Source organism: Bubalus bubalis, chromosome 1 (assembly GCF_019923935.1).
Source record: "Bubalus bubalis isolate 160015118507 breed Murrah chromosome 1, NDDB_SH_1, whole genome shotgun sequence".
Lineage (NCBI taxonomy): Eukaryota > Metazoa > Chordata > Mammalia > Artiodactyla > Bovidae > Bubalus > Bubalus bubalis.
In genome coordinates, this window is record NC_059157.1 from 112,360,020 (window position 1) to 112,376,764 (window position 16,745).

Sequence of the window (16,745 nt, forward strand, 5' to 3'; positions counted from 1 at the left end):
CTAAAAGATTTTTAATAAAACATGGGAAATTCAAAAGAGAAAGAAAAAAGAAAACCAGCCTATGAATGAGTGAAGACCCCTGGACAGTGTCTGAAGAAAGAGGAAACTGTATTTGTGCCTGTGGGGATATACATTATTGAATTTGTGATAAATATCCCTGATCTAATTATAAAGGGGATTATGTGGATAAAAGTCAGAAACCCTGGGAAAACACATTTTAATGATTTTTCTAACATAATTAAAGACTGGGGAGAATAATAAAAATGCTTAAAGACACAGCTGCTCACACCTGTTGCCACACAGTCGCCTGAGGGCCTCTGAAATCATTTCTAATGCTTTTGCAAAAGGAAAATTTTGTACAGCTATCTGCAGTATCAGAGCACTATTATTAAATGTCAGGAAAAGCAAGTTCAAGTACAATCCTAAAATGCAAGGAGAAGACACATTTTTGCCTCCAGAGGGCACTGCTGTTTTCACAAAAGAAGGAAAACTGAGTCAGCTTCTGCTGTGGGCTTCTGGTGGGTTTTTGCTTTTGATGTGCTATGCTGTGCTTAGTTCTTAGTCGTGTCCAACTCTTTCGCGACCCCGTGGACTGTAGACCGCTAGGCTCCTCAGTCCATGGGATTTCCCAGGCAAGAATACTGGAGTGGGTTGCCATCTCCCTCTGCAGGGAATCTTCCTGACCCAGGGATGGAATCCACATCTTCTGCATTGCAGGCGGGTTCTTTACCGCTGAGGCATCAGGGAGTTTTTAAGGCATTGGGACAGACTGGTCAGTATGGGGCGGCACTCTTTTAACCCCAAAGTAATTAGAAACAAGGAAAGGAGCATATGGCCCCAAACACTCAATCTCTTCTATTTTAACAGCAACAACAGCAAAAAAAGCCTTCCCAACTTTTCATTGCTGGTCCTACTATGTTCCTTTCTCTTCATGGGCGGCTGAAGGAGTTGACTCTCTGTCCATCTGCCTGCTCAGCCCACAGCAGTCTGGCTCCCAGTTCACCCCGAGCATTCTCTGAAACTGCTCATCAGTGTCTTCCAGGTGACTAACCCCAGTGGACTCTCCTCTCCTCTTTCCTACTCTTTATTTGGCCCTTCTCTATAGTTTCATTCATTTCATGACCTGATTCCTGAACCTCTGCTTTTAGGCTTCTCCAATGCCATCTTCCCCTGGTTCTTGTCACCTCTCACTTTGCCTTTACAGACCTTTCAACTGGATTCAACCTTCATCAGCTGTTCCAGGATTTTATGAGAGGCATGTCTCAACTCTTTCTAAATACTCTCCAAATGTGATCTCATCTACTCTCATGACTTCAACTCACCAGTTGCAAATATGATTCCCATACCTGTAACTCTAGGCTATGGCTCTCCTAAGCTGAATTTTTCAAGTCTACCTGAACGTCCCATAGTTCCCTCAATACAGCCTCTGAAAATCTGGATCCATAATCTCATCTCCACTCCCCACATTGCTACCTGCTGCTAAGTCGCTTCAGTCGTGTCCGACTCTGTGCGACCCCAGAGACGGGAGCCCACCAGGCTCCCCCGTTCCTGGGATTCTCCAGGCAAGAACACTGGAGTGGGTTGCCATTTCCTTCTCCAATGCATGAAAGTGAAAGGTGAAAGTGAAGTCGCTCAGTCGTGTCCGACTCCTAGCGACCCCATGGACTGCAGCCCACCAGGCTCCTCCGTCCATGGGATTTTCCAGGCAAGAGTACTGGAGTGGGGTGCCATTGCCTTCTCCAACACTGCTACCTACCCTCACCCAATCCCTCCAAAATCCATGCTTTATCTCCTGGATCCCACAGCTTGGTAAACAATACACCATTTATCTACTCAAGTCAGAAATCTAGAATCTTCTCTTCTGTTTCATATTCAGTTCATCACAGGGTCCTGTCCACCTAAATCACGGTAGGATGTGGCCCTACCCTCCTTGCCCACGGATAACACTTCACTTCACAGCTTTCAGGGCTCCTTGACTGAGCTATGGCAATACATTCTCTTTAAAGACTTAAATGTACGTTACTTTATGCTTTATTGTTTAAATAGTTACCAGGTACATTTACTGGTTCAAATTTAGAACGTATAAAACGGCTCCCTCCTACTCCCCTCAGTAAATCCCCTTCCCAGAGGCAATCAATGCTATTAGCTTCACCAATATCCTTCCAGGGGCATTTTTACACAAAAGGTAGCATTTTAAAAAAAAAAAACTCTCATAAAGTAGACATTTATTGAGAAGCACTGTCTGCTCAAAACCTTCAACAGACTCCATTGCCTATGGTAAATCTCAAGCTCTTCAGCCTGGCATCCAAGGGTCTCTGAAATTTTAGTTTCCCTGCTTCCCTTTTACATACCTAATGCTCCCACAGAACTTCAGTGCTATGAAATGGCACTACTTGATGCTCTCCAAACTCTCCTTCCTTCACCTCTGGGCCTTTGCCCTCTTGGGGAGGAAGCTCTGGGACACCAGCTTTGGTCAGAGTGCTCCTCAGAGCCTGGGCCCATCCTCAAAAGGTAGCATCTAATATGCACTATTCTGCATCTTGCCTTTTCCATTTAAGGTATCCTAAAGATCTTTCCATGTTAGCCTATATTCCATCGTATAGATGCATTGTAAGCTATTCACCTACTAGTAAAATCCCATGGACAGAGGAGCCTGGTAGGCTGCAGTCCATGGGGTCGCTGAGGATTGGATACGACTAAGCGACTTCACTTTCACTTTTCACTTTCATGCATTGGAGAAGGAAATGGCAACCCACTCCAGTGTTCTTGCCTGGAGAATCCCAGGGGCGGGAGAGCCTGGTGGGCTGCGGTCTATGGGGTCGCACAGAGTTGGACACAACTGAAGTGACTTAGCAGCAGCAGCAGCAATCCCTTTTATGGACACTTGCTATGTGCTGTGCTTAGTTGCTCAGTTGTGTCCAACTCTCTGCAACCTCATGAACTGTAGCCCACCAGGCTCTTCTGTCTATGGGGATTCTCCAGGTAAGAATACTGGAGTGGGTTGCCATGACCTCCTCCAGGGGATCTTCCCAATCCAGGGATCGAACCCAGGTCTCCTGCATTGCAGGCAGATTCTTTACCATCTGAACCATCAGGGAAGCCCTTATGGACACTTAAGTGGTTCCTAATCTTTTGCTATTATTAAAAAAGGCTGTAAAGAACAACTTAGTACATAGGTCACTTCACACAGGTGCTAATCAATCAACAGGACAACTTCCTAGAAGTGGACCTGCAAAATAAGAATGAATATGCAGTCATAATTCTGATAGTACAGCCAAATTGCTCTGTATAAAGACTCACCCATTTACAGTCTTACCAGACATCTGCAAAAACTTTATCTCTGACCTCTCCATCTCCATTCACCCTTGCATGGAAATGTGTCCTCCACATCATTGCCAACACCACATTTCTAAAATGCACATCTGACAAATCACTCTCCTGTTTGCCCTACTTATCTGTCTTCCATATCTCCCTATCGATCTTCAAGACTTTTCGACATTTAGAACTGTGCTGTCCAGTGTGGGCCATTAGCCACGTACAGCTCTTGGAGCACTTGAAATGTGGCAATGTGGCTAAACACAACTGAAAGATGATGCAAATGTGAGATAACACTGGATTGCAATGACCTACGATGACAAAAAAGAGTGTAAAATATCTCATTAATAAGTTTTTAACATTGATTACATGTGGAAATGATTAATTTAGGATATTGTGACCAAAAGAACATAAAATTAAAATTATTTTCACCTGTGTGTACTTTAAAAATTCTAGCTATTGAAAAATCTTAAATTAATATGTAGCTCACACTATATTTGCGCCTCTGTCCTTGGAGCTCTCCAGGCAAGAATACTGGAGTACTAGAGTTGGTAGCCATTTCCTTCTCCAGGGGAATCTGCCCAACCCAGGGATCAAACTCAGGTCTCCTGCATTGCAGGCAGATTCTTTACCATCTGAGCCACCAGGGAAGCCCAATATGTCTATTAGACACATTATATTCCACTAGACCCTTCCTCTGTCATCTCCCTTATTCATCACATCCTTTCCAAAGCCTCCGTGCTATGTCTGTGCTTCACATACGGTGGTTCCTATGCCTTTGATGAGCCCCATCCCTCCCTCTCCTTCTCTCTTTTAAGATTCTGCTTTACTTCAAACTTCCTCTTGAGGGCTTTGAGAGATTTTGCTTCTTGAGTCACAAGTCTGACTCCAGATACCAGCAGATGAGGTGTGGTACCTCGGCTCTCACCTTTATTCCATAGTACACAGGGCAGCCCTGCAGTTCAGTGCATACGTGCTCAGTCCTGTCTGACTCTTTGCGACTTCATGGACTGTAGTCCACCAGGATCCTCTGTTCATGGAATTTTCCAGGCAAGAATACTGGAGTGGATTGCCATTTGCTACTCCAGAGGATCTTCCCCACTCAGGGATGGAGCCCGTGTCACTGGGTCTCCTGTATTGGCAGGCGGATTCTTTAACCCTGAGCCACCAGGGAAGCCCCCATGAAGTTCAGCATTGTTGGCTAAATGGAGAAAGGAGGGCGGAAAAGCCCGAAGAGCCAGTCTAAAGTACTGCGTGAGAGAGAGGTAACAGCTGATATGGCATAATTCAGGTGAACAAATTCAAATTTTTTGGAATGTAGGTGAGTTTAACCTGAACTTAGAATGTGAATTACATTTTCCCTGCAAATAACAGTAACAATAAGAGTTAAAAGGAATCACAAACTCAGGAGAAACTTTCTCTGACTTGAGCATCTGCCCCGTCTCTACCCTCCCCAGGGGAAGCCCAGCACTGGGCGCCAGTCCCTCGCGCGCCTCTCCCCACCTCTGGCGCGAGCCCGCAGGAGAGGACCCCCGGGAGGCCTCTGCGCCCACCCTCCGGGGAACAGAGAATGGGACCTACTCACCCGGCAGTCCGCGGCCAGGAGGGCGGCGAAGAGAGGAGGGGGTGCGGCTCTGCCAGGAACCGAGAAGGATCTCCGGGAAAGCGAAACTGAAACTTTGCGCCCCAGGGCGGCAGGGCGGAGGCACCTCGCCCCGGCCCAGCCCAGCTGCGTCGCCGCCACTCGCGGCGCCATCCCCGAGCGACAGCCATGGCTTCGAGCCTCTGCCCGCCGTCCCCGCTGCTCGTGCGGGCGTCCCATCCCTGCACGCGCCTCCAATGGAAGCTGGAAAAGTACTTCCAGAGCCGGGAATCGGGCGGCGGCGAGTGCACCGTCCTGGCCCTGGACCCCAGCGACCCCAACTCGAACACCTTCCGGGTGCAGTTCAACAAAAGGGCGGGTGAGCTGAGGGCTGGGGCTGGGTGGCAACCGCCGTCCCTGGAGGGGCCCCCCGGGCGTTCCATGCAGACCCAGTTCAAGCTTATCTAGGACAGAGGGTGGGAGAAAGTCTGGTACCGTTTGGTGGGAGCCAGGAAGTGGGGGCTCCTGCTGACAGACGCAACCCCAAGGCAGAGGACACAGCGCAGAAGTGCCCAGTCTCTGACCTGGCTGATACCTGTCGGTATCCCGGTGTTGACAGAACACCCGTGCCGCCCCAGACCCCTCTGTCACTTAGGTATTTCACTTTGATGTTTTTCATCATTATTCCATTGATTTGTTTTTTAGAATTGCAAGAGTTATAGATACTAAGAAAAGGGGAGAAAATAATAAAGAAGAAAACACCCAGAGAAAAACAATGCGAATATTTTGGTGTATTTCCTCCTGGCTTTTTCCTCTGAGTGTCAGCAAACATATATGTAGTTATAAACCTGAATCTACTCTTTGATTCCTGCTCTTCTCACTTGATTTATGATGAGCATTATTCCATGACATTGAAATGGGAAACTGGTGACAGTTTCAGGAATGTGACTTTTAATGAGTGGATGATATTCCATTAGCATTAAGCTTTCCTTTCTACAGTATAACTTAAGCTGCCTTCTTTAGAGTTTTGGGACTTCCCTGCTGACTCAGCTGGTAAAGAATCCACCTGCAATGCAGGAGATCCTGGTTTGATTCCTGGGTCAGGAAGATTCCCCTGGAGAAGGGAAAGGCTACCCACTCCAGTATTCTGGCCTGGAGAATTCCATGAACTGTATGGTCCATGGGATGGCAAAAAGTTGGACATGACTGAATGACTTTCTTTTTTTTTTGGAGTTTTGAATAGGCTCCTCACGCTCTGGTTAACCCACCATTCCAGGACGCAGGGAGCAGCCCTTACTGTGAGGGTGCTGGGGCAAGGTACAGATGCATGAGTAAGAGGGCTATTTGAAATTGCTCTCATTTCTATGTGTATGTGTATATTTAATGTCTCCACCAAAGGTAAGGATGGCGTGTTGAAAAAAGGAAAGCACCAAATTGTGGTTGACAACCAACCTGTGACTATTTTCCTGGAACCCAATGAAAATGCAGAAGAGAAGAAGACCACAATGTCTTCTTCAACACAGCCACAAAAAGGGGCAAGGCACGGTGAGAAGCCTCCAAATGTAAAGGACGTTCATAATGCTGTGGACTCCTGTCTCCCGAAGGTGGGTATTGAAGGGAGCTATGTATGTTCCTGCAACTTCCTCTCCAGTCCAAGGACCATTTGCTGAGGATTTATTATGAGCCTGGCACTGTTGTAGACATTGGGAGACAGCTGTGCTTAGTTGCTCAGTCGTATCAGGCTGTTTGTGACCCTATGGATTGTACCCTGCCAGGCTCCTCTGTCTGTAGGGATTCTCCAGGCTAGAATACTGTAGTGGGTGGCCATGCCCTCCTCCAGGGGATCTTCCCAACCCAGGGATCGAACCCAGGTCTCCCGCATCGCAGGTAGATTCTGTACCATCTGAGCCACCAGGGAAGCTGAGAGGTACACAGAGGTGAACACAACAGACAGGTCCCTGCTGGGAATGGAGAAGTACATAGACAATAAGCAAGTAAACAAAATAACTAAAGTCATTTCAGAGAGTGATATGTGCTAAGAAGAAAATAAGGGGTTTTGCCTTAGAGAGTGACAGGGCTTGGGCAAGGAAAGAGAAGGAGTTTGTGGTATTTCTGACCAGAAGTCACTGAGGAGATGACCTTTGGCTTGAGAATTGAATGATGAGAAGGGACCAGCCATGCAGAGACATTTGACAAATCAGAATCAACTGCCTGCTATGTGCCAGGCACTGTCACAGGAGCCAAAGGTACAGCCAGGAACAAGGTCCCCCTGCCCTCAGGGACCTTACATTCTAGGGAACCAGATAATAATGGTAATCATATAGATAGGGAATAAAATATCTACCAGTGATAAATGTCTGCTAGGAAGAAGAACAAAGCAGAATTTGTTGTTGTTTAGTCACTCAGTCGTGTCCGACTCTTTGCAACCCCATGGTCTGTACCCCACCAGGCTCCTCTGTCCATGGGATTTTCCCAGCAAAATCCCATGGAATGGGTTGCCATGCCCTCCTCCAGGGGATCTTCCAGACCCAGGGACTGAACCTGCATCTCCTGCATTGGCAGGCGGATTCTTTACCACTGAGCCTCCAGGGAAGCCCATAAAGCAGGATCAGATCAGATCAGATCAGTCGCTCAGTTGTGTCTGACTCTTTGCGACCCCATGAATCGCAGCACGCCAGGCCTCCCTGTCCATCACCAACTCCCGGAGTTCACTCAGACTCATGTCCATCAAGTCAGTGATGCCATCCAGCCATCTCATCCTCTGTCGTCCCCTTCTCCTCCTGCCCCCAATCCCTCCCAGCATCAGAGTCTTTTCCAATGAGTCAACTCTTCGCATGAGGTGGCCAAAGTACTGGAGTTTCAGCTTTAGCATCATTCCTTCCAAAGAAATCCCAGGGCTGATCTCCTTCAGAATGGACTGGTTGGATCTCCTTGCAGTCCAAGGGACTCTCAAGAGTCTTCTCCAACACCACAGTTCAAAAGCATCAATTCTTCGGCGCTCAGCCTTCTTCACAGTCCAACTCTCACATCCATACATGACCACAGGAAAAACCATAGCCTAGACTAGACGAACCTTTGTTGGCAAAGTAATGTCTCTGCTTTTGAATATGCCATCTAGGTTGGTCATAACTTTCCTTCCAAGGAGTAAGCGTCTTTTAATTTCATGGCTGCAGTCACCATCTGTAGTGATTTTGGAGCCCAGAAAAATAAAGTCTGACATTGTTTCCACTGTTTCCCCATCGGATAAATGATAGTAAAGGACTACTATTTTAAATAGGATATCGGGAAAAAAACCTCTCAAATGAGGTGACTTCTGAGTAGAGACACGAACAAAGTAAGGGAGCTAGCTAAGTGGATTTCTAAGGAAAAAAGATTTTAGGCAGAGGGGAAATAACAAGTGTAAAGCTGACACAGCCACCCCCACCCCCAACACACCCAGACAGGAGCTTACATCCCGAGCCCAGAAGCTTCAAGGAGGGAGGCCAGTGTGGCTGGAGGGCAGAAAACAAGAGAGCGAGAGAGGACCTTGAAGAGGTAGCAGAAGTCTGGTCTTTGAGGGATGAAGGTCAGGACTTCGGATTTCAACTTAGATATTAGGAGAATCCTTAGGTAGTTTTGAGCAGGAGGGTGGAGTGAGCTGATTCACATTTCTCATGGATCCCTCTGACTGCTGTGTGGAGGGCTGAATCTAGGAAAATGCGGAAGTGGAAGCTCAGAGTCCAGTTAGGAGGGGCTGTAGTGAGCCAGGTGCCAGATGACATTGGCTTGGACTCTGGGTGGTCCTGATGGAGGTGTGAGAAGTAGCTGGATTCAGGAAACATTTTGAAGGAAGATCTAGAGGAAAAGTGTTACATGAGGAGGGAACAGCTTATGCAAAGACTTTGAGGGAGAACAAAACATTAAACAAAATCTTGCTTTTATATTATGTTCAATTTGCCACTCTTTTTTTTTTTTTTTTTTTTTTTGCCTAATCTGGGGTTTCTCTCATATTTGAGTTTCTAAAGGCCATGGTTTAAAGGGACTAGCAACATTGCATGCAGTTAGGGGGCTAGTTTTTTTGTTTGTTTGTTTGTTTTTTTAAGGAGGAGCATAGGAGAGAAAAAACAATAATAGGAAAAAACTTCATCCTCACATGTATGGCCCCCTCCTAGGCTCACATCCTTTAGTCAGAAACATAGCAATTTACCAAGAAAATGAAGTGCCTACCTACCCTCCTTCCCTGGTGGCTCAGAGGTTAAAGTGTCTGCCAATGCAGGAGACCCGGGTTCGATCCCTGGGTCAGGAAGATCCCCTGGAGAAGGAAATGGCAACCCAATCCAGTATTCTTGCCCGGAGAATCCCATGGACGGAGGAGCCTGTCCACGGGGTCCCAAAGAGTCGGACACGACTGAGCGACTTCACTTTTTCACTCACTTCACCTACCTTCCACCTGACTCATCAAGGTCAAACCAACAGTGGCAGCTCTAGAATCCAGACTTATTGTCCTTGGAATTTTTAAAAATGTTAATGCCCAGATTCTACATTTACATCACAATCTCTGAAGATGGGCCTGGGCCTCAGCTTTTTTTCCTCCCTGGGCGATTCCAGCGTGCAAACAGGGCTGGCTATTTTATCAGGGCAAGAGTGCCTCTGGGATGCAGTACGTTGCCTGCTCTGCAGAAAGGAATTGAAAGAAGTCGTCGTGGTTATTTCTCTCATCTCTAGACATTCTACTGAGAGGAGAACATAGACCTGGATGTTTAATATATTTTATTTGTTCTCTTTTAAAATTTCAGATCTTTCTTACTGTCACGGCAGAACTGAACTGTCAACTGTTCTCTAAAGAGCAAAGGGACCTCATCACTGTGCACTGCCCCAACGTCAAACGAGTGAAGGACCATGATGGAACTGAGAAAATCTGTGGTAACTTCAGAGATATTGAAAAAGTACATGGCTTCTTAAGTGAACAGCTCCTGGAAAGGGAGCAGAAACATGAATCTTCCACTTTGACATCAGAGAGGGAGCCACTCAGTCAGCAGGACAGGAACAGCTGTGTTTCTCCCTTCGAACCAGAAAGCAGGTCGGAAGAAAAAAGCTGCCGTTTTGAAGTTCCCTTGGCTTTCTTTGAATACTTTACACACTCCTGCCCTGATAAAATAGCCTCCATAGAGAAAAGATTTGGTACAAAAATAAAAAGTCAGGCAAGTTCTCCGAATATGGTCTATTTAGACTTCACCTCCAGTCGATCAGGTGACCTCGAAGCAGCTCACAAGAATTTTGTTGGAGAATTTCAGAAGCGTGTAGAGACTCTGAAGCAGGAATGTGTTGCCCTAGCAGACATTAAGCAGGCAACCAAAATCAAGGAGGAGTTAAATCACCAGTTTGCAAAGCTCCTCATAAAGGAGAAAGGAAGAGAATTAACTCTCCTTGGGACCACAGATGACATTTCAGCTGCCAAAGATTTTCTTGACTCAAAGAATTTTGAAAGTCTTGTCAAGCCACCTGTGAAAATATTGACTCCTAAGCACATGATGAAGGGAATTGAGGTTGATACCCCTCACTATAAGCTTTTAGAAGCAGAATTATCCCAGGAGATATCAAAGATAGAAAAAAAGTACAACACTCAAAGTAACATTTTGGGGATAAATCAGAAAACCTGCATTCAATTTGAACCCAAAACCAAGGATTTGGATCTATCCATACATGCTTATTCAAGTTTCATCGACACCTATCAACATGTCTCTTGTCAGATTACGAGAGAAGTTCTTTGGCTGAAACTTTTGGGCAAGGAGACAAAACACTTATATGGGACAAAGTTCTCTGATGATTTTAGGAAAAGGCATCCAGATATACACATTGTGCTAAATCGAGAGTCAATGACTTTGATTGGGTTGCCGAATCATCTTACAAAGGCAAAACAGTATGTCTTAAACAAATGTGGGGTGTCTCCATCAGCTACAGAGAAATGGAATGAAACACTCATGGACACTGATAGTCATAATTCAAAAACAGCTCCACCAACATTGCAGCACCCCACCAGTTCTGAGGTGTCAGAAGTGAATGAGGAACAGGACACGTGTGCCATCTGTTTGAACACTATTAGCAACAAACAAGTGCTCTCAAAGTGCAAGCATAAATTCTGCAGCCCTTGTATCCAGAAAGCCTTCTCATATAAGCCAGCCTGTCCTGTGTGCCAGACTTCCTATGGTGTCCAGAAAGGGAATCAGCCAGATGGAAGAATGAGTATCGTTGTTGTAAGAAGTTCACTTCCAGGTTATGAATCCTGTGGCACCATTGAAATTACTTATGATATTGAAGGAGGCATACAGACAGTAAGTGTTTCTGAGTTCCATGAATTTCTTTCCAGTAAACTGAGATTATCAGAGCAACAGGGACTGTTCTATTACCAATTGGCAGAAGATTTCCCAGACAGTTAAATGCTTATTTATAAAGTTCACTTTGTAAGTAGTAAAAAGTACTTTGTTTACTTATAACAGGTATCTTTCTTGTCTATTAAGGCAGAGAAGGGATGGGTGGTGATTGTGCGTTGGAAGGAGGATTGTATTCCCAGAATGAATTTGGGGAAAGAGGAGAAATATGAATTATCTGGGAAATATGAGCAGACCTTCAGTGCTCTTGTTTTTTGTTTGCTCTATCTGCATATGAACACATCTACACATGTAGTGAAATTTAGACACGGATGTTTTCATGTGACATTTTCTTGCCTTCATACAGAAAGAACACCCAAACCCAGGGGAGAGATTTTCTGGAATACGGCGAACTGCATACTTGCCTGATAACAAGGAAGGAAACGAGGTTTTGCGTCTGCTTCGTAGGGCCTTTGACCAAAAACTGATTTTCACAGTGGGGGAGTCTCGAACATTAGGAGTCTCAGGTGTCATTACATGGAATGATATCCACCACAAAACGTCCAGGACTGGAGGATCACAAAGGTGAGAACCTTTTGAAACAGAATGGCCGCTAAATAGAATTTAGAGGTCATAAAACATGGCAATTTGAAGATGTGACTGTAAGGAGACAGTTTATATCAGTGAGACTGGATGCAGTATTTTGACAGATGCTAATCAGGGATGATAATCTCAAAGACAGAAAGACTGGTTCCCATGACCTTCTACCTTCCAACCACAAAGTATCATACAGTTCATAAATTTTGCTTCAAAGGGCAGTGGATCTTCAGAATGCAAGATAAATGGTATCCAAGGTGATTTAATTTGGGTGATTTAATTTGGTATAATTTTAATACTCCACATCTATTTGAAGGGTAGAGCCTAGGAATGTCACTGTGCCTTCTTTTAAGATCACCCTTTCTTCTACCCTCCTCTCCTATGAGTCCAGTAGAGATCCTAAATTCACTTGATTAATAGAACTCTAGAAAAGTCTTAGTTAATGATAATGGAAGTTGTATCATGGACAATCCAATTGCTCTTTATGAAATTCAGATAGAATAACTCAGACCCTTAGTATTCAAAAGGGAATATATCCTGACTTAATTTCCCAAATTTGAAAATCTTCCTATAGCAAAATGATTACCCTCCATAGAAATATAGTATATTATAACTTTATGAGAATCATTGCTTAACCATGAGCTGAAATTAAAGTCTTGTTAGAAGGCAGATCCTGGGCAGGTAGCTAGACTTATTCACCAGCTAAATGATTCACCTCAGCACACTTACAAATGATTATCAGTCATTGGCCTTCAGGATGGTTTGTAAATATCCGCAACTCTGAATGTTAATGCCAAGGACCTACTGTACAGATTTTTTAAAAAACATCTGTGGTGAAGCTAAGGGCATGTTTTCTTCTGCAGGTATGGTTATCCTGATCCTGACTATCTGAAACGTGTCAAACAAGAGCTGAAAGATAAAGGAATTGAGTAAAAAGACTGTATTAAAAGGATGTCTTGAGCCAAGCTTCCAAAAGGCACAGTTGAAGTAGAATAAATTCTAATCTAAATCCTTGTGTAAAAACACCTTAAACATTTTTTCATCTCAAGAAGTGGTTTGTATATGCAAGGTTGTCATTTCTGGAGTGTTACATTTTATGGATGAAAAAAGCCCCAGAGATCTTTGTAATTTTGCTGCAGAGGTATTGCACCTCATTCACATGTCATCATTGTTGGGGTTACAGGGGTGAAGTGCTGTGAATTTGCAATCACCTTCTGTGTTGTTCAGCTGAAGTACTCGATGCCAATTGATCCTCCTTTTATTGCTATCTCTGTGATAGTCCTTTAGTTTGGTTTGTTTGCCCTTTAAACTCTATCCTAAGAGTAAAATCCTAATCTGAATGGAGGCAGGGGAGGGGAGGGAGGCTTTGGTTGTGAAAAATTAGAGAACCACATTCCTCTCCCTATCCCGTGGCCAGGACAGAAATTGAGCAACCTTTGGTAATAAATGGAATCTCTCTCTTTAAGTTGCTCAGTCATGTCCACCTCTTTGCAACCCATGGACTATAGCCCTCCAGGCCCCTCTGCTCATGGGATTTTCCAGGCAAGAATACTGAAGTGGGCTGCCATTTCCTTCTCCAAGGGATCTTCCTGACCCAGGGTTCAAGCCTGGATCTCCTGCACTGCAGGCAGATTTACCATCTGAGCCACCAGTGTTTGGGACACAGAACCTAGTGTATAGTTGATGCTTAATAAATTTTTGCTGCCTGACTCAAGTTGGTAATAACCCAGCAGAGGAATATATATTCCCTAAATCTTTGGCAGAGCTCTTGGAAGCCATTGGCTTTGGAAGCCATTTCTGCAGTCCTCACCACTTATTGGGGAAAATGAGTTTGTTACTCCAGAACTCATGGCCTCTGAACTCCGACTGGCCAAACTTTGTCCTTGCTCCCTGCTGATCCTTCTAATCTGCCAAATGGTGTGCACTTCCCCTGCCATAGTAATGCTACACATCTCTGAGCATTTTTTCTCTCTGGATATTATTGTACTTTTATATTACCCTACTTTGAGTTTTAACAGATAAATCACAAAAATGTCCGTAGACTATAATTTTCTCAGTAACTGTAGCCCCCACAGCACTTTCTCCTTCCTTTTGCTAAGTCCCACCATGTCATGCTTTCTCCCTTAAATTATTTCTCCCTCATAATGACTGGACAGAGAAAAGGCTCGAGTTGCGCCTACTGTAAGGAATGTCAACATGCCAAAATTTACTTCTAAATGGTTTTCCAGCTCACAAGTTTTAATAGCAAACTATCTCATTATCCATGTTCCAGTCTTTTTCCAAAAATGATGAATGAGATGCTGTTTTCTTAAAAATACATGCATACAATTTTTTCGTCAGACAGTAATAGTTGACATTGTGTATTCATTTTGTCCCCTTTATAAGAACTTTGTATCTGGGCTATTGATACTATTAGTATCCCCATTTTATGACTGAGAAAGCTGATGTGCAGCAAGGGTAAGTGCCTTGACAAAGGTCCCATAATAAGTAGCGGTGCTGTAATTTGAAGGAGTTAGGGTGACTCCAAGGCTTTTGTGCCCAGAGTTGTACTGCCTCCTATAGGGGTCTTCTCCTCCATGGAGAAGCCTGAGGAGTTCCCATTATTCTGAGCTTCTCTCAGAAATGGATTCCTGCATAGTACTCAAAGTAGATTTCCTCTGAGGAAGTCCTATTTGAAAAATTTTAAACCCCAAAATTTTAAATTTTGTTCAGAGAGTTGAGGAAATTTAAGGTAAATGGTATATATATCAGATTAGATGTTTCAAATCAGATTAGATGTTTAGTTTTTGGTGATTCATTAAAGTCTTAGAGTTATAATTAGTTGTTTTGTGTCTATGGGTATTTTAGTTAAATTTGCTTCAAAAAAGAAAAGTTTGGTTCCTGCTAAGATCTGGATCCTTGATTGCAACGTGTGTGCAAGTTTCATAGTGTGAGTGGTTGTCGAGCCTTTGGATTACTGCTTTTGCTCTGTGGAAGGTATTATTATCAGTATTTGCTATAAATAAAGTTATTTCCATTTTAGGAACATATTGTCTGTGTTCTTTTCCATTTCCTTTTTCTTTGTCCTAAGGTTGAGATTCTGGGTGTTTGCTGTGATACATTCAGTGTGCAGCATACCACTTGGGCAGATGCCTTTGCTTGGTTTTGTCTATGTATGCTCAGTCGCTTCAGTCACATTCAACTCTTTGTGACCTATGGATCGTAGCCCACCCAGCTCCTCTGTCCGTGGGATTCTCCAGACAATACTGGAGTGGGTTGCTATGCCTTCCACCAGGGGATCTTCGAGACCCAGGCATTGAGCCCATATCTCCTGTGTCTCCTGCATTGCAGGCAGTTTCTTTACCCACTGAGCCACCTGGGAAGCCCAGTTGTGTGTGTAGCTGTTGCTAAGTAGTATCACAATAGACTTAACTACTATTAACTTCACTGCTGCCATGTTCAGCTGTAAAAATCACATTTCTTATTTTTCCTCCTTAACACATAGGTTACTACAAAAGTAAAAGTCGGCTGCAGGTGTCACCTCTTCTCTCCTAAGAAAGCATACATGGTAACCTATCAGAGTACACTTGTCCCTCCTTGCTCCAACAGTTTTCGTTTCACCTTTCCAGCATTAAAACTGCATTACCCAGATGGCTCACTGCTGCTGCTGCTGCTGCTGCTGCTAAGTCACTTCAGTTGTGTCCGACTCTGTGCGACCCCATAGACGGCAGCCCACCAGGCTTCCCCGTCCCTGGGATTCTCCAGGCAAGAACACTGGAGTGGGTTGCCATTTCCTTCTCCAATGCATGAAAGTGAAAAGTGAAAGTGAAGTCTCTCAGTCATGTCCAACTCGAGCGACCCCATGGACTGCAGCCTACCAGGCTTCTCCGTCCATGGGATTTCCCAGGCAAAAGTACTGGAGTGGGGTGTCACTGATGGCTCACTAGGCACTGGCAAATCAAGACACATTTGTCTCCAAAGGAAAAAAAGAGAATTATGAGTAATATTGAGATATTTGATGTTTCCCTGAAGACGGTTTCTGCACAATTTCAGTGTGTGGGATTTTCCCCTAAGCAATCCAACACCAGCTGAGTGTCCTTCAATTCAACTCAAATCTGACACTATCTGGAGATAGCATAAGATTCCACAGGTAAGGGCCCAGTCTCACAAAACTGTCCTCCCTTTCAGGAGCCAATTACAAGTCTAGATTGTTCCTGTGCTTCTGACTAAATGGCTATAAAATCAGAGGTTCCCACGACCCCCTCCTTGGGCTCAATTAATTTGCTAGAGTGGCTCACTGAAGTCAGGAATCCAGGTTACTCACTAGATTACTGTTTACCATAAAATGATATAACTCAGGAACAGCCAGATGGAAGAGATTTTGTTGTTCAGTCACTTCAGATCAGATCAGATCCGTCACTTAGTCGTGTTCGACTCTTTGCGACCCCATGAATCGCAGCACGCCAGGCCTCCCTGTCCATCACCAACTCCCAGAGTTCGCTCAGACTCACGTCCATCGAGTCCGTGATGCCATCCAGCCATCTCATACTCTGTCGTCCCCTTCTCCTCCTGCCCTCAATCCCTCCCAGCATCAGAGTCTTTTCCAATGAGTCAACTCTTCACATGAGGTGGCCAAAGTACTGGAGTTTCAGCTTTAGCATCATTCCTTCCAAAGAAATCCCAGGGCTGATTTCCTTCAGAATGGACTGGTTGGATCTCCTTGCAGTCCAAGGGACTCTCAAGAGTCTTCTCCAACACCACAGTTCAAAAGCATCAATTCTTCACTTAGTCATGTCCAATTCTTTGCGACCCCAAGGACAGCAGCACTCCAGGCTCCTCTGTCCTTCACCATCTCCTAGAGTTTGTTCAAACTTATGTCCATTGTGTTGATGGAAGAGATGCATATGGGGAAAGGTCATGGAACT

The 16,745-nt window shown here is 44.7% G+C and overlaps 2 protein-coding genes across 14 annotated transcripts in view; one reads left to right on the forward strand and one right to left on the reverse strand.

Annotated features, from left to right (window-relative positions):
* PARP9 (poly(ADP-ribose) polymerase family member 9) overlaps positions 1 to 5,088 on the reverse strand; it is a 29,704-nt gene extending 24,616 nt beyond the window's left edge. For 2 of the 12 annotated variants that reach the window (XM_044942527.2, XM_025285171.3), the window contains exons 1-2: positions 4,244 to 4,890; positions 3,173 to 3,229 (exon numbers count right to left, since the gene is read on the reverse strand). In XM_044942527.2, coding sequence (XP_044798462.2) covers positions 3,173 to 3,174 — 2 coding nt within the window. In that variant the 5' untranslated portion in view covers positions 3,175 to 3,229; positions 4,244 to 4,890. The other 10 variants (XM_025285144.3, XM_025285133.3, XM_025285176.3 and 7 more) reach the window with 8 other exon arrangements.
* On the forward strand, positions 5,087 to 15,521 carry DTX3L (deltex E3 ubiquitin ligase 3L). Of its 2 annotated transcripts, none has more exons than XM_044942537.1 (5): positions 5,087 to 5,276; positions 6,296 to 6,501; positions 9,673 to 11,208; positions 11,612 to 11,829; positions 15,326 to 15,521. In XM_044942537.1, exons 1-5 carry the CDS (start codon positions 5,087 to 5,089, stop codon positions 15,339 to 15,341), a joined length of 2,166 nt encoding a protein of 721 aa, XP_044798472.1. In that variant the 3' UTR covers positions 15,342 to 15,521. The 2 variants fall into 2 exon arrangements, with proteins under 2 accessions (XP_044798472.1, XP_025122828.2); XM_025267043.3 differs by lacking the exon at positions 15,326 to 15,521 and adding an exon at positions 12,705 to 14,866.
* The last annotated feature ends 1,224 nt before the right edge of the window (positions 15,522 to 16,745 follow it).

Excerpts from the sequence above, each read along its gene's own strand:
- DTX3L (XM_025267043.3), top strand. The coding sequence starts at position 5,087 with ATGGCTTCGAGCCTCTGCCCGCCGTCCCCGCTGCTCGTGCGGGCGTCC. Across the intron at positions 6,502-9,672 it reads TGGACTCCTGTCTCCCGAAG|ATCTTTCTTACTGTCACGGC; the intron begins GTGGGTATTGAA and ends TTAAAATTTCAG. Across the intron at positions 11,209-11,611 it reads TTGAAGGAGGCATACAGACA|AAAGAACACCCAAACCCAGG; the intron begins GTAAGTGTTTCT and ends GCCTTCATACAG.